The sequence below is a fragment of the Dasypus novemcinctus genome, chromosome 4 (genome assembly GCF_030445035.2).
Source record: "Dasypus novemcinctus isolate mDasNov1 chromosome 4, mDasNov1.1.hap2, whole genome shotgun sequence".
NCBI lineage: Eukaryota > Metazoa > Chordata > Mammalia > Cingulata > Dasypodidae > Dasypus > Dasypus novemcinctus.
In genome coordinates, this window is record NC_080676.1 from 69141259 (window position 1) to 69159518 (window position 18260).

An 18260-nucleotide genomic window follows, 5' to 3' on the forward strand; every position below is an offset into this window, starting at 1 on the left:
ACACCTGCTTGCAAGAGATATAAGCCTAAGGTTATGTAAACAATAGCTCAATTTATCCAGTAACCCCCCCTTGCCTGAGGACTTATAAGATGTCAACTAACAATCCCTCCAGGTAACTCTGCTAGAGGCTACCCATGTGCTTCATAGCACATACCCTACCTGCTTGCTCCCACTTTCCTTTCTTTAACACTGGTCAGTACTTCAACACTGTTTAATAAACCATCTTGTTGCCCAGTTCAGTCCTCGAACTGTGATAGAACAAGAACCATCTCCATCAACAGTATCACTGAGATCAGATAATAACAATAGGTAATATTAAAGGTTTACTATGTACTTTTTACTGTTCACATTTCATGATCATAATAACTGGATATTTGGGGCTTTTATGGACTCCAGAGAAAGAATCATGCCCTTAATGTTAATTCATTCCTGTGGCCATGAACCTATTGTGGGTGGGACCCTTTGTTAAGGTTACTGTTAGACTTCAAATAGGGACCTTTGGATTGGGTTATTTCAGTAAGGCATGACCCAGGTTGGGTCTTAATCCTGTATTATTAGAGTCCTTTATAAAGGGGATGAATATGGAGAGAAACAGGTACAGAAGCTCAGAGAAAACCAGAAGAAGTCAGAAGCTGAAGCAATGAAACCCAGAAGAGAAGGGAGAGACCAGCTGATATCATCCTGTGCCTTGCCATATGACAGAAGAGTCCAGGATCATGGACAGCTGGTCTTCAAAGAGAAAGCAACACCTGATAATGCCTTGATTTGTACAATTTCACAGCCTCAGAACTCTAAGATTGCAAACAAATAAATCTCCACTGTAAAAGCAACCCATTTCTGGTATATTGCACTTTGGCAAAACGGATTTTGGTACCAGGAAAATTCAGTGCTGCTATTACATATACCAAAAATATGGAAATGGTTTATTAATTGGATATGCTGCAAGAATTGTGAGTGCTTGGAAGAAAAGGTCTACATTGCTTTGAAAAGACTGTTGGTAGAAATATGGATGGTACAGGTACTTCCAATGAGACCTTAGACAGAAATGATGAATACGCCATTGCAAACTGGAAGAAAGGCAACCCTTGTTTTTAAATGGCAGACAGCTTGGCAAAATTGAGTCCTGATGTTGGATGGAAGGCAAAATTTGAAAGTGACAAGCTTGGGTTTAGCTGAAGGAGATTTCCAAACTAAATGTGGAAAGTGCAACCTGACTTCCTTCTTGCAGCTTATATTAAAATGCACGAGGAAAGGAATAAGCTGAGACCTGACCTCTGGGGAACAAAGAAAGAAGAAATTGACAGTTTGGAAAATTCTGAACTTCTGGGAAGTGAGTCCCCAGATGGTAGAGCCCCAAGTGAAGATTGAACTGAATATGGAACTAGTCAGCCATTACGATGCAAGTCAGGCTTGGAGATGCAGTTATCCAGAAGGAATTTGCAGAAGGTCCTATTACTTGACAGTCAAAACCTCGTGTGTTGCATGTGAAACCAAGTTTTTTTTGTGAGATCTGTATAGCATAGCAGTTTGATACTATCTATAAATTTTTAAAACATTATTTGATTATGTTTGTAAACTGGTGTGTTCATCTGGGTGTGATACCTTTTGATTGTATTAGACTCAGCTGAGATGTCTTTGATTAAATGAAGATTAGGGCTTTGATTAGACCAAGTCATTAGGGCTTGCAGGTTGAGTCCCTACCCCCATGGTGCGCTGATAAAACAGACTCTCACTTGAAGTAGATACACAAAGAAGAAGAACACAGAGGAGGAGAGATAGCCCATTAGAGGCAGCAGAGGCCCTAGGAAGAGAGATGAGTCTGACAGTCTAGAACTGACCTTACAAAAAGAACAGAGCAGCTAAGCCCAGAAAGAAATGAACCCCAGAGAGAGAGACGAGACTTATGCCAGCCTACACCTGAGATCAGAGGAAGGTGGGATCATGGAGCCTTAAGAGGAAGAAGGAAGGCTGAACCCTCACAGACATCACCCGCCATCTTGCTTCAACATATGGCCAATGACTTAGGTGAAAACATACCTCTTATGGTACACTGAGTTGAACTCTTTAAGACATTGTGACTGTAAGCTTCTACCCCAAATAAATACCCTTTATAAAAGATTTCTGGTACTTTGCATCAGCACCCCTTTAGCTGAGTCTGCATGTAAGGACTGTCGGACAGTAATAATTATCAATTACTATGAGGAAAAAGAGATGCAGAGAAGGGCAGTAACTTGCCCAAAGTCAGAGAGTAAGAAGAGCTTGGATCCAGGATTCAAATCCAAGTAAATTTCTGCATAGTTTGTGATCTTTACTACAAAAATGCTGACAAAGGAATTACTTCCTGCAAAAGAATTACGGAAGACTTTTTTGCTCAATTACCCTATAGCCCATTTCCTTCCAACTCTTCCATGCCCACCTAAAAGGCAAATAAAAAAAAATCATAAACAATCTAAGCCAATTGTTTGAACCTTTTAGACTGCACACCAATGACTAAGCAGAATGGCCATGAGACCCAATTCTAACCATGGGGCATAAGAGGAGGTCTGATGGTGAGCTGCAAGAAAATTTTTTGCTTCCCAATAAAAGGTTTAGATGTGAGGGAAAAGTTTACTGGTACCTCCCCTTCCCTTTTCTTTCTGTGTCCAGAACAGGTAAAATATCCAGCTATGAGGAATACCATAAGCAACAAGCACAAACAAGACAACATGTCAGGACTGTGGAACAGAAAGATGAAAGAATCCAGACCCCTAATGACACAGCTGAGTCAGGAAACCAGCCCTGAAACTACCTACCTCCAATCTTCTCATCAAGTCAGTAAGTCTCTGTATTGTTTACACCACTGTCTGTTGTGTTTTGTAACCTGCCAAGCTGGCCCAGGGATCAGAAAAGATTCACAAAGAGGATAATATGGCAGCTGTGTCATAGAGAATGGAATGGCATTTCAATAGGTGGAAATGGAGGAAAAGATATACTAGACAGGGGAAATATCATGACCATGGCACAGGGATAAGATTTATACATAAGACAAGCCTTAAAGGGGCAAGAGCCATCTTTCTACAACTCAGTCTGAGGAAATTCATGGTGGCGATGCTCTTTTATGAAGTTGGTTGCTTTGGAGACCATATGGTTTAACATCGTGCTTCCCAAAGTGTAGACCCTGGAACAACAGTATCAGAATCCCTTGGCAACCTCTTAGAAATGCAAACTCTTGCAACCTACTCCAGACCTGCTAAATCAAATGCTGGAGATGGAGTTGAGCAATCTGTTTGTTTTAACAAGCCCTCCTGGTGATTCCGATGCCCTCTCAACTTGAAGAACAATTGGTTTCATACATGGAGAGAAGCTCAGGAACCCTAATTCTATGCCCTATTCTGCCAGCAGCCTCTGTGTAACCTTTAACGTGCTTAGTATGGGAGGTTCACTGAACTTCTACCTATAAAGTACCGCAGGGAATTCAGGCTCTAGGTGCTCACAGCCTGCGATGAATGCGCTCTTCACTGTACCATCCTGGAGTTGTAACTTGGAAAGAGACTCCTGCATCTTACTTCTACTTCATCAAGGACACCTTTGCGGGGGTGGCTCCTGCCTAATATCAGGCTTTCAAAAATGGAGACTGTGTCTAACAGGACTGAGGAAAAAGAGAGGGGCCATGTTGCGAAAGAAAGAGGGAGAAAAAGCTGATTTCAGTGAGGAAATTGAGCAAAAGGCAGCTGGAAATAAAAGCAGGATAAAGTTCACAGTGAATCTCATTTCCCACCTGTAAAATAAAAATGATACACATTAAGTGAAAGAAGCCAGGCACAAAAAACCATGAATGGTTTAGATGAAATGTCCAGAACAGGTAAATCCACAGGCACAGAAAGTGGATTAGTGATTGCCAGGACTGAGGGGAGGGAAAAGGAGTGACTGATAAGGGTATGAGATTTCTTTTGGGGATGATGAAAATGTTCTGAAATGAGATGGTGATGATTGCACAACTCAGTGAATGTACGAAAAGCCACTGTATTGTACACTTTTAAAGAATAAATTTTATGGTATATGAATTATATCTTGATTTTTAAAATGAACTGAGTCACTACTTGGGAATTTTCCAAATGAATAGGACTTTAGAGATCATATAGTCTGTCTCTCCAGGCCCACTTTACAGATGGAAAAACTATAGTCTTGCTTGGAACTCATCAGAGAAAGGCACGCTTGCTTATACTGTGAAGGAAGGGAGCTCCTTGCACTACTGAGTTCTTGCCAACTAAAGCTAAAGGTCTTCCTTTTTCAGACTCCCAAAACAACCCCTTCGCTATCCCAGGAAGGCTCGGCAGCCTGAAGGCACTAACCTCCACAATGAAGGACACGATGAAATTGGAGCTGAGCATAATGACAATGTAGATCCTCCACAGGCCTGGGGTGCAGAGCAGCTGAAGGGGGGTGGGGGTGGGGGAAAGAAGCACAGTTAGTCTCAAGAAAAATACATGCCAGAAAAGATGTTCAGAGCATACATTTTCATAGGTTTAAAAACATGGATATAATATACACACATACACAAACGCTAAGTGTGCCTGTACGTATGTGCACAGAAAGAAGGAGGGAAGGATTATACCCAATGATTTGGCGGTTATGATTGCTGATCTTTTTCTCTTTCCTTCCTTCCTCCCTCCTTCCCTCCCTCCCTCTCTCCCTCCTTTCCTTCCTTCCTGACAACCTTTCTCTTCATTTTTTTCTTTCCTTTTCTTCTTTTTCTTTTCTTCCCTTTTCCTTTCTTTTTCCTTTTTTGCTTCTCTGTAATTTCTAAATTTCCTAAAATAGACACAATCACCTTGCAAAAAAATGATAGTAAACATGTTTGTTGTTTGCTTGCTTCGTTTTGTTTATAGAAGGGAATACAGGAATATACTTTTCTTCTCAGAAGGCTCTGTGAGTACGCGTGAAATCTCCACATAGCCAGTGCTCCTCTTTCTCTCCGGTGTCAAATCTCTTGTCTGCCAGGCCCTGCTCTTGGACCCTGAGTCAAGACTTCCTGCTCAGGACTTTGCGTTTAGCTCCACAGGTTGTGACATACACACGGTGCTCCCCACAGGAGCAGGCAGGGGCTGAAATCAAGCTCATTACTACCTGTCTCATTCCCCACTTCGCATCCTCCCAGCACCGTTACTAAGCCTAGCCCATGGCCCAAGCCATACGCATGTTTGTTGAGGAAGATTTATGCATTGATATAGAACAATTACCAAAAATATATGGCCACATGAAAGAAGCAAAGCAAGGGACTGTGTCTGTGGTTGTGGAAGGCAGCAGAAATGAAGGATGGCCAGCTGCTCTGCATTCACCCTGAAGTCACAGTTCCTATGAACTGCTCCCAGCTAATACCTGAGTGGGCTTCTCCTGCAAGACACTAGACACCTCTGATGGGCAACTTGCTCGACTTTCTTAGATCTATGCTGCAGTCTAAGACTGCTCAGCCAGCTCTCCTTCCTTCCCTCTCTCTTTCGCAGGGGTCAGACTTGGATCACAGGGCAAAGGCTCTACCCACCTCCTTTGGCCCTCATCTCTTTTTCCCACACAAGCATTTCCTCCAGTAAATCTCTTGGAAACTTCATCCCACCTCGGTACCTATATCTCAGAAGACCCGAATGAATGCAACTGTTTGCTACTATTTGTATTACAAAACAGGTGGTTAAAGAATATACATACAAGTAAACACACAATTTGTTTGCATATGTACAAAATATCTCTGAATGTATGAAAAAGTAACTGGTGTCATTTGTTGCCTCCAAAAGAGGGGAACTGGTGACTGGGAAGAAGTATGAGAGGAATATTTTTACTATGTGACATTTCTAGCTTTTGAATTTTTAACTATGGGAATGTATTACTTATCCAAAAAAATTAATGCATTTTTTTTAAAAGTCAGCAGCAACTAGGTTGCAAAACAGCATGATTCCACTCAAAATAAAATAAGCATCGTAAGTCAGTCAATGCACATTTATGATACATGAATTTTAAAAGACAGACAGATAGAGTGAATAATAATGATGTTCCTAGCCAGCATATTCTACATTTCTAAAATGAACACATATTTTTATGTAATAATAAGAAAAATAATTATTTTTAAAATTAGCAATAACTCTTTGCAGAATTCTTTGTGGTCATGCTGGCAATGACTCCACAGAGGTTTCCTTCAAATAAAATATGTTTCCTATTTTGTTACACCAGAGGAACCACCCTTTCTGTAAGAGTCTTCCATATATTAAACAGTGTGATTAAGCCCAATCTGTCTTAACCTTGACTTCTGCAGGATTAAGAAGTTTTAACTCACTTAGGAGAGTCATAGACAAAGACAATTTCTCTCCACCAGTACTTAGTCTAATTTGTAGAAGATACTTAAAGGCAACAATGGAAATTACCCTGCTAACCACAATAATGCAAATATAAAATAAAATTGAAAGTTAGATACTAGTTTGTATGTCAAATGTCACAAGGAATTATGTCAAGGTATTCCTGGTTTGGAATTCACTGTGCACTTTACGTAATGTGCTTATCTACACTTAGGAACCTGGCACAAGATGTACAGTCAGTTATTCATTCGACCTTATGAAACATTCATTGTGCAAGGCACTGGTACTATAAGAATGGATGAGAAATGATCTTGGCCCTCGTGAAACTCATCTTTGAGGTGGAGAGGCATGCAGGCATATAAAGCACTGAGTCAAAAAATTCAGTTCCTGGGAAGTGGATGTGGCTCAAGTGATAAGACTTCTCCCTTATCACAGATTTGATCTCTGGAAATTCCTGGTGAAAAAGAAGAAGAGAAAATGTGCCTGCACAGTGAGCCAAGTGCCCACGCAGTGAGCTGAGTGACCACGCGATGAGTCAAGTGCCCATGTGGGTGCCCACGTGGTAAGCATATTGCCCATGTGGTGAGCTGAGTGCCCATGTGAGTGCCCATGTCGTAAGCCAAGTGCCTGTACAGTGAGATGACTGCCCATGCGAGTGCCCATGTGGCAAGCCAAGAGCCCATGTGAGTGCCTGCATGGTGAGCCAGTGCCCACGCAGTGAGCCGAGTGCCTGTACAGGGGACTGCATGGCATGCCAAGTGTGCCTGCCAGCAGAGTGAGCCAGTGCTAGCGTGGCAAGCCAGTGCCTGCATGGTGAGTCAAGTGCCCATGTGGTAAGCCCACACAATTGAGTCATGCAGCAAGATGATGATGTAACAAAAGAGAGACAAAGGGGAGCGTCAAGGTGAAGAAGGGCAGAGACCAGGAACTGAGGTGGTGCAATTGACAGGGGACCTCTCTCCACCTCAGAGGTCCCAGGATGGAATCCCAGTGACTCCTAGAGGAGAAAGATGAGAAGAGAAGCCAAAAAGAGAAATAGATACAGAAGATCACACAGCAAATGGACACAGACAGCAAAAACAGTAGAGGAAGAGGAGGCCTGGGGGAGGGGAAAAATAAAATACAATATATCTGGGGAAAAAAACAAACTCAGTTCCTTTCATGATCTCTCATGTATTTGATTTACTGGTATAAAGGACATTTGTCAATGGTTAAATTTTAATTAAAAAATAGGATAGTTTAGAGGAATCAAAATATATGTTTGTCCTCTATTTGTCCATGTAAATTTTTGGTGTCTTGTAGGGTTTCAAAGTTGTTAATATTACAAAATGTGAAAGAATTCATGAGGTAAATGATGGCTCTTTGAAGGTAAGTTTTACAGACATTAACTATGAACATACAGAAAGACAATTTAAAAAAGGTTTTAAAAAATGATGTAAACACAGATTTGGGAATTAATAGAAAAAGTGTTTTAGGCAAAACATCTTCAAAACAGAAGCATTTAGGGGGAAATTATCTCACATTTGCAAGAGAAAATATATAAATAGAGTTTCTGATCTCGTAAGAATCTTTTAAAGAAAAATGTATAACACTTTTGAAAGGCTATCTCTAGTCTCAGGGAACCAAGACTAGACCAAATTTCATTCTTGACCAGCTAAAATGAAAATATGGTTAAATTCAGTATAACTTTTTAAGTCTGTCATCCCAAAAAGATAATTGGTGTCAAGAATTCATGGCAGGGAAGCAGATGTGGTTCAAGTTATAAGTCCTCCATCTACCATATAAGAGGAGCTGGGTTTGATCTCTGGGGCCACGTGGTGAAAAAGAAGAGAAAGCATGCCTGCATGACAAGCCAGTGCCCACGTGGTGAACCAAGTGCCCGTGCAGTGGGCCAAGTGCCTGTGCAGTGAGCTGAGGGCCCACATGAGTACCCATGTGGTAAGCTGAGTGCCCACGTGAGTGTTCACATGGCAAGCCAGTGCCTGTGCAGTGAGCCGAGTGCTTGCATGAGTTCCTGTATGGTAAACCAGTGCCTGCATGGCAAGCCTAGTGCCCATGCAGCAAGCCAGGTGCCCATGTGGTGACCAATGCCCATGCAGGTGAGTCACGCAGCAAGAGGATGATGCAAAAAATGATGAAGGGGAAAGTCAAGGTGAAGCGCAGTAGAGAACAGGAACTGAGGTGGTACAATTGACAGAGAACCTCTCTCCACATCAGAGGTCCCCAGGATAGAATCCCAGTGAATCCTAGAAGAGAAAGACGAGAAGAGAAGACAAAAAGAGAAATACGTACAGAAAAACACACAGTGAATGGACACAGACAGCAAAAACAGCAGAGAGGGGGAAGGGAGGGGAAGAAAAAATAATAATAAAATAAAATAATTAATTACAAAAAAAGAATTCGTGGCAATTGCAATTGTAATCTGCTTCTTAAAATCAGGGTGTTAGATAACAGTGAAGCATCATCATAAATCAGAGCTATACTTACATCCAAACGCCTATATAATTCTGGAATATCAGCAAATAGAATGAATAGACACACACCCAGCTGTATGATCAGCACAAAGGCAAATATATCTGAGGAAATAAGAACAGAGCTATCATTGTGAGAAACCAGAGTATAGAGTGTCACATCTATTGATAAACATATTCTACATTAACACTGATTAAATGTACTTGATTTCTTCATCCAAACACAGCAAAATAGATGGAAAGTACTCATTTCTACACAATGGGGCCTACCTTTGTAATATCTATGCATGCTCTTGAGTGATCATTTTTAAATGCACTTTATGTTTGAACTAATAGAAGTAAAAATTATTTATAAGGTAACACTGACAAAAAATACATTTTTAATAAAAGCATTGATGGCATTCAAATATCTGAATCTCTTTAACATAGACACACTGGCCCAAATCGTTTTCTGGAAAAAAAATGGAGGGCCATCAATAAATACATTTTTAAAATTGCAAATCAAGTAGAGGTCAGAATTTAGCAGTTTCCTTGTTCCAAGAAGGATAAGGGCAAAATAACTTTCTCTGAACAAACACATATTTATGAGAATACTGATTCTTCAAATTGTACTCCTGAGTTTTGCCAGTTATACAAATAAATGCCCCATTGGTCAATGAGGTCACACACTTCTCCTCCATACGTGTCCCAATCCCAGAATAGAAGGAGGTAGGACAACACACCCAGCCTGCCAATCACACAATGTCATTCTGACCATTATCTCCATCGCAGGGGATACATTCCAACTCCCTACCTCCTCCAGGATGAATTCTGACAAGGACTGACAAAAAGAGAACTAAATGGGTCTTCCCAATTTAGAGTAATGAGAAGATACCTAGAGACAAATTTCTGGTGAAAGGAAGAGGTGGAGAAAGAAGCTCTGGTGTTTAATGCAGCTCTAAGGGAAGGAGTAAAGGACTGCAAGAATGAGGCTGCAGAGTGAGTTCCACAGAGCCCTGGAGTGGGTGTCAGGAGACCCTGGACAAAATCAGACTCTAGCTGCTCCCTGAGTGCCCTGGGCAAGTCTCTTCTCTTCTCTAATGACCTCTTACCTCTGATCCAATATGATTCTACTCACAGTTTGTATAGGTGGGCTGCCGAAATGGTTTTCCTTTAGAGAATATGAGAGCCACAATGATACAGTTGATTGTTCCCAAGAACCATATAGTAGTGTTCTCAAAACTTGCAAAGGAACTAATATTTCCAAGTTTTTCTGGAGCAGTTGGGGAAATGATTAACTTAGAGACACTTTCATTTTTCACCGGACAAGCACTGAAAAGGAAATCAGAGAAGTCAATGAAGTGAGATGCTGTTAGACGCCCTTCTGGAGCATTGGAATCTACAAGACATTATGCCAGACCACATGCAGAGAAGATACTAAATGCTTCTATAACTGCAAACATTTTGGGGAAAAAATATATTGAAAAATAAGGAGAAAGAAAGCAGATCATATAGACCTATATTTTGGATGGATGCATGAATAGGTGGATGGATGGATGGATGGACGGATGGAGAGACAGATTCATCTGGTCACTTATTCAACAAATTATTGCATACCTTTCATGTATATTGAGGCCTTGTGGGGACAAAAAGAGATGAATAAGTCATAATTCTTCTCTTGAGTAATTTAGGATCTCTGATAACATAATTAAGGTGACCATATAATTAACCATCCAACAGAGAAAGTTTTAAAAGGGAAAGGAAAAGACTATAATAATTTCATTGGGACATCAGGCTTCAACTGGGGCTGCCCAAACAGACTATAGTGCATGGTCTCCCTAAATAAAAAGATGATCCTAGATTATTATCACACAAGACAGTCAACGTGCCAATGAATGATATCATCAAATTGGGACAGAGAGAAGACTCGTATTGGCCAGATGGTGTTAGATAGAGATTAGAAAGTGAGAAGCTGGAATTGAGGCTGTACTCATACCTGTGCATCTCCATGGAGTACCAAGGCTGCCTCTGAACCAGGACGAAGCCCACAATGTGCATGGCCAGGCTGAGAAGGACATTGAGGATCACAGAGAGCAGCAGAGGTGGGGAGATCAGCCGGCTTGCGGGTCTGAAGGGCACCAGCTTGGGGTAGGCACCGTTCAGATTCACTGCAAAGTAAATTTAAGTTGCATATTTATGAGAGCAGGAAAATATTGCATTCTTGGTCAGTATCTGAGTGGATAAACTGGAGTACATCACAAAGTGAGGAAACAAAACAACAAAAGCCTTCAAATTCAGGCCATAGGAGGAAAGCTTAAAAGAGCTGTCAGAACAGCCACGAGATATAAATTTTTGTCTGTTAAATGAGAAAAAGACTTTTAAATTATAGTTAAGGGTGTAATAAAATGTACACTCTCTTGTGCTGCTTCTGGGAATGTAAATTGTTGCAAACCTTCTAAAAGGCAACTTGGCAATAACTATGAAGGGATTGAAAAATGTTCATAACTTTTCACAAAGTTATTGCACTTCAGGAAATTTATCCTAAAGAAAATTCAGAGATATGGAAAGATGTTCATCACAGCATCATTTACAATAAGGGAAAAAAAGGTGTATGTGTATACATTTCCAACAGAACTCAAAGTCTTATACAGATACACATATATACTCATATATACCTATATATTATGGTGAAGAGAACAATCTTAGAGGAAATGAGAGCTGTTTTCAAATATCTGAAGATTCATTCTGGGTAGTAAAAGCAGATTATTCTGTGTCACCTCAAATGAGATGGATAAAAATTATGTAGAGATAGATTTGGCCCAGTGTGAAGGAGAAATCAGTTAACCATAAGGACTGTTCTTTCAACAGATTTATTCAGCAAACATTTAATAAGCTCCTTTGCTATGTCAGGCACTGTTAGAAGCATTGGGAATACAGCAGGGATCAAGACAGGCAAGGTACCTGTTCTCAGAAAGCTCAGAAAGCTTCTGGGTGAGAGGTGAGGTAGGCATAAAGCAAGTAAAAACATAAGCCACCTGGGACAGGAGGCCCTGGGTTTGAACCTTGGACCTCCCATATGGTAGGCGGATGCCCTAACTGTTGGGCCAAATTCACTTCTCGATAAGACTTTAAATTCTAGTGAAAATGGAAATCCACTGGAGCATTTTAATTTATATTTTTTAATCAATTTGTGTGAAACAAATTATGTAAAAGGCAATTGGAGTTGCCTTTTTGGGGGAGGCAGCAAGAGCACAATATAGATTTCCTATTTCTTGAATGTGAAGGGTGAAGGAAAGAGATATTAAGGATAATCCCAATTCTTTGATTTGAATGACTAGGTCGACAGTGATACTATTTCAATAGAATGAAAGGTCCTTGGGGGAAAGAACTTTTATTTGTTTTTTTCACTGATGTGTTCTAAGGGCCCTGAACATTAAGTAGCAGGAACTAGGCAATGAATAAGCACTTACAAAAATCATTGAATAAATATCTGGAGCTGTATAAAACTAGATAAAGAACAGATTAAGTATAATCAAAAGTTCCATTTGGGTATGACAAACTTGAGTCCTATTAAATATCCTTTAGCTATCAGTTCCCCTACTTCCCATAGTCCACAACCCCCCTCCCTCCCCCAGCCCTGAGCAAACACTAATCTCCTTTTGTCTTTAGTTTCCTATTCTGGACTTCCATATGAATGGAATCATATTGTAAGTAGTCTTTTATGACTGGCTTCTTTCTCTTAGCATAATGTTTTCAAGGTTCATTCAGGTTGTAGCATGTCAGTACTTTATTCCTTTTTATGACAGAATAATATTCCTTGATATGGATTTGGTCATAGTTATATCTTCTTTGGAGTAATATCTATTCAAGTCTTTTGCTCATTTTTTAATTGGATTGTTAGTCTTTTTGTTGTTCAGTTGTAGGATTTCTTTTTTTTTTGTTTCTCTCCCCTTCCCCTCTCCCCATTGTCTGCTCTCTGTGTCCATTTGCTTTGTGTTCTTCTGTGTCCACTTGCATTCCTGTCCACGGCACCGGGAATCTGTGTCTCTTTTTCGTGCATCATCTTGCTGCATCAGCTCTCCATATGTGCGGTGCCACTCCTGGGTGGGCTGAGATTTTGTCACAGGGGGTGGCTCTCCTTGTGGGGAGCACTCCTTGCACGTGGGGCTCCCCTACGCAGGGGGCACCCTTGCGCACATCAGCACTGCACATGGGCCAGATCACCACACGGGTCAGGAGGTCCTGGGTTTGAACTCTGGACCTCCTATATGGTAAACAGATGCTCTATTAATTGAGCCAAATCTGCTTCCTGAGTTGTAGGATTTCTTACTATCTTTTGGATATTAAACCCTTGTCAGATAGGTGGTTTACAAATATTTTCTCCCATTCAATAGATCTTTTACAAATTTTCTATCTCTTTATTTAGATTCTCAAATTGTTCATTCATCATTTTCCTGATATCCTTTAGTTCTTTCACTGTTTAATATCTTCAGGCATATTGAAGATCTTTTTTTTTTTTTTAAGTCTTTGTTCTGTATGTCCAAAATCTGGTATCCTTCATCAAAGGTTTCTGAAGTTTTATCCTGTTTTGTTTTGTTTTGAATGGGCCATCATTTCCTGATTCTTTGTCTTGTAATCTTTTGATGCACACTATACATTTTAATATTTTAAGGGCTAACTCTGATTTAAGCCCTGCGCTGTCTGTTCCTCAGTTTGTATTAGCTAATGATATAACAGAGATTTTCATGGGAGCCAAGAGCTAAGGAAAGTAAACAAATGCAAAAACACCCTTCATAGTTTTTGGAAATTGCCTCTGTGGTAGCTGGTGCTCCTGCAGAATTTAGCCCTCCTATCCAGAAAACAAGCCCAAGGCAAAAGTGCCAGGTCCTTTCTGCGTTTTCTAAGTCTGCATCTTTTCCTGGGCTTGGGGTTTTGGACTAAAGAAGTCCCTTGTCAACAAGAATTGGAATGCCCCCTCTACTCCCTATAGAATAATCCCCACACCCAGGTGTTCTATTGTATCTCTTAACGCTCATGATCCCTCATCTCAGGCTGCTTTGATTTAATTGTTTCTTGCATTGCTTTAGTTGTGTGGAAGCTGCTTCTGCCTGCAGGACAAGGTATGGGAGGTCAAGCCAGAGACAAATATTTTGGTTCAGAATTTCGGGCTGCCACCTGATAGATTGGCCCCAACATAAAGGCATCCCAATATGTGCGTAGGGATTGTGCTGTTCCCTCCAGAACAGGGCAAGTACCTTCAAATGGGAGCACAGGCCAGCACTGGGAGGGCTGGCAAGGGGGAAAGGGTGGAGTTGGGGTGTGTAAGCAATAGTATCAGGTGCTTCTCCCAGTGGTTTTTTTTTTTCCATTTTAACAAAATTTTATTGAAGTTTATCATTCATATGTGAATATACATAAACAGAAAACATAGAGTAAAAGTTGTGACCTTACAAAACAAACGTTTAACATCATACAGGGCTCCCTTACATCAACCCATCACCAATACCTTGCATTGTTGTGAAACATTTGTTACAAATTATGAAAGAGTATCATCAAAGTATTGCTACTAACTATAGTCCATATCTTACTTTTGGTGTAATCTAGTGATTTTAAGTTGTGTTTTCTTGATTTGGCACTTGTCCAGTTACTGCAATCTTCTATCTTCAGAGTTTTAAGGAAGATAGTTCTACCAGTTTTTACTAGGTGTTGAAAGTTTCTGTGGGGAAATAGAGCCGTTAAGCATTTTACACCACTATCCATGTTGATCAGACAATTCTGTCCATTTTTAAATTGAGTTGTCCTTTTATTTTTAAGATGCAAGAGTTTTTTATATAGTCTAGATACATCTCTCTTATCAGATAAATGATTTGCAAATATTTTCTTCCATTGTGCAGTGTCCTTTCAGGATGGTACTGTTGGAAGCATAAAAGTTTTACATTTTGATTAAGTCCAGTTTTTCTCTTCTTTCTTTTGTTGCACATGCTTTTGGAGTCTTATATAAGAATCATTTGCCAAATCCAAGGTCATGTTTTCTTCAAAGAGTTTTGTAACTTTCATTCTTAAAATTAAATCTTTAATCCATTTTGAATTACTTTTTATGTGTGGTATGAGTTAGGAATCCAAATTTTTTCTTTTGCATGGGGCATCCGTTGTCCCATAACCATTTTTTAGCAAGACTGTTCTTTAACGATTGAATAGTCTCTGCATTTGATCAAAAATCAGTTGACCCTCCTCTTAACATAGAGGTGCAACGGACACAACCAATCCAAGGACCTCAGAGAAAAGGTGGCAATGGAGTGGGAAAAGTGGACATGGTGGCTGATGGGTATGGGGAATGGCAGGAAGAGATGAGATGTGGAGGCACCTTTGGGACTTGGAGTTGCCCTGGATGGTGCTTCAGGGGCAATCACCGGACATTGTAAATCCTCCCAGGGCTCACTGGATGGAATGGGGGAGAGTGTGGGCCATGATGTGGACCAATGACCATGAGGTGCAGAGATGCCCAGAGATGTACTTACCAAATGCAATGGATGTGTCATGATGATGGGAGTGAGTGTTGCTGGGGGGGGAGGGGTGCGGTGGGGGTGGTGGGGTCGAATGGGACCTCATATTTTTTTTAATGTAATATTTTTACAAAATCAATAAAAAAAAAAAGAAAAAAAATAGTACATACTCAATACACATTGAATGAATCAATAAGTATGTGTAAGATTTAAGAGTACATGTAATAATATGATATATTTTTTTATTTAGGTGAAAAGGCCAGAATAGGAAAATCTATAGAGACAGATCATAGTTGATTAGTGTTTGCTCGGGCTAGGGGAGGAAGGAATGAAGGGAATGGGAATGACTGCTATATGGTTTGTTTCACTTTGTTTTTTTGAGTGATAAAAATTTTCTAAAATTGAAAAAAAAAAAATCAGTTGACCACAGATGTATAGGTATTTTTGGAGTTTTGTTTTTTACTCTGAATTCCTTTCCATTGATCTATATGTCTCTGCTAGCATCTACTACACTGTCTTGATCACCATTGCTTTGTACTAAGTTTTCAAATTGGAAAGTGAGAATGCCCCCAACTTTGCGATTTACAGTATTGTTTTGGTTATTCTGGGTCCTTTCCAATTCCACACGAATTTTAGAATCAACTTGACAATTTCTACAAAAAAAGTCAGGTGGGATTTTGATAGGTATTGTGTTGATTCAGTAGATAAATTTGGTGTATAACACTTTCCTAACAATGTTAAGTGTTCTGATCTAGGAACATGGGATGTTTTAAATTTATTTAGATCTTCTTTAATTTCTTTCAACAATGTTTTGTAAAATTCAGGGTATAAGTTTTACACTTCTTTTGTTAAATTTATTCCTAAGTATTTTATTCTTTTTGATGCTATCGTGAATGGAATTTTCTTAATTTTCTTTTTGGATTGTTCATTGCAAATGTATAAAAATACAATTGGTTTTTGCTTATTTCTTGTAATCTTGCTGAATTCATTATTAGTTATAATAATTTTTAATGGATTCCTTAAGATTTTCTATCTACAACATCATTTTCTTATTTTACTTCTTCCTTTACAAACTGGATGCGTTCTTTTTTTTTTCATGTCTAATTGCCCTGATTAGAAATTCTAGTACAATGTTGAATAGAAGCGGTGAAAGCAAACATCCTTGTCTAGGTCCTGATATTAGGGGGAAAGCACCAGTCTTTCACCATTAAGTATGATGTTAGCTGTGAGTTTTAAAAGCAGATTTTTTGAATAATTTCTAATACAATGCATTGGCATATTGGCTGCTAAGATCAAAGAAGAAACGGTGTAAAAGCAAGACCACAAGTCATGGTAGAAGAGGTATCCAAACACGGACATCTTTTTAATGTGCTTACCCTCCCAGCAACTGATAGCTAGAGCTAGCTCATACAGGCTCACAAGGGCCAATTGTTAAATCTGTAGACCAGTTGTTAAATAGAGTTGTTAATAAAAATAAATGACATAAAGTCATCATTAAATAAACAAAGGTAACAAATATTCAAAAGTTATCACTTCTTAATTATTTTACTACCTTTTAGTCTTATCTGTATTCTTAAGGCTAATTACACAGATTAAGCTTAAAAGTATGTTATCAATGTAGCCACTGTATCACAAACAAAATTTTTTAAATGAGGAAATATTCTTATAACATTCAAGAATTATTATCTGGTTTAGCAAAATTGCTCATATCATTGACAAAAAAGTAAATTTTCAATAAATGGTTTTGTTGTTTTGATTTCATCTTACTCATTAAGGTAAAGGAAAATATCAACCATTTGTGTTGTTACTAATTCAGTTATCAATTGCAACTGTAGGTCAACCATGGATACAAAAGTTTGGCAAAATTCAATGAAAGCATTCTGTAAGAAACAATTGGCAAAACAGAATTTGCAATAAAGAGTATCGTATATTTTATTATTTGCAAATTGTGCAGTGCACATTCATTTCAGTAAAGTTCATAATAAAGTTATGTGTATGTATATATGTTATGTATATATATGTGTGTGTGTATATATATATATATAGGAGCTTTTAGGGAGCCAATTTTTAAACATTTGCCACTCCCTCCTACCAAATGACAACACAGAAATGGGGTAACAATAGGTTTAGAGACGGGATATGGAGAATGTATGTATACACAACTGTTTGGGAAGTTCTAGAATAAAGGGGACAGTAGTTAGTGGGGGGGTTGTGATCAAGAAAGAGTTTTTAGAGAAAAAAAATTCTATAACACATTTAAGAAAAGTTGATAATGGAAGAAGTTATTACATGAACGAAATCCTTGAGAAGGTGGGAGGAGATACCATTCAAAGTATAAGTGGAACACTTGGCATTTATATATAACAGACAGAAAAGTAAAGAATATGGGTAAAGATGGTGAATGGGTGGGTTGGAAAAATATTTTGGCAGTGAAATTGGAGAGATGATTCATATATTAGTCAGGAGGGTTATTATGGCAAGACTACTTGAGAAACCAGGATTTGGAAATGGGAAACATAAAAGCCATTTAGCTTCTAGAAATCAAGCACATTTCAACTACAACTATACTTATTAGCACACTGAGGTCAATGTTCCTGATTTCCAAAGTGCTTTTTTTTAATTTTACATGTTTAGTGACTATTTATGGAAGCCTGGTATTTTGTGGAAAACAGCAAAATAACCACCAGCTTTCCCTCTGTTTAACACTTTCTTTCAACATTCAAAATGAAGCTTCTGTTACAGATTATAAGATAATATCATCAGACTATTACCACCAGTCATGATCCATAGCATACATTTGGTATGCTTTCTCCATGTACTTCTATTATCAACACAGTACAGCTTGGCATTAATGCAAGAATATTATAGTATTGCTGTTAACCACAGTCTTTAGGTCATGCCAGTTGTAGTTTTCCCATGTTTCTCCATATTCCCATCACCCTGCAATAGTGACATATATTTGCTCTATCTCAAATGTTCCACCA

General features: G+C 39.1%; 1 protein-coding gene across 1 annotated transcript in view; it reads right to left on the reverse strand.

Moving 5' to 3' along the window:
• Nucleotides 1-18260, reverse strand: part of LOC101410916 (probable cation-transporting ATPase 13A5) — a 304534-nt gene that overhangs the window by 165994 nt on the left and 120280 nt on the right. The window contains exons 27-30 of the mRNA XM_058295542.1: nt 10770-10941; nt 9912-10105; nt 8811-8899; nt 4332-4412 (exon numbers count right to left, since the gene is read on the reverse strand). Of these exons, the coding sequence (XP_058151525.1) occupies nt 4332-4412; nt 8811-8899; nt 9912-10105; nt 10770-10941 (536 nt within the window). The remainder of the gene's footprint in view (nt 1-4331; nt 4413-8810; nt 8900-9911; nt 10106-10769; nt 10942-18260) is intronic.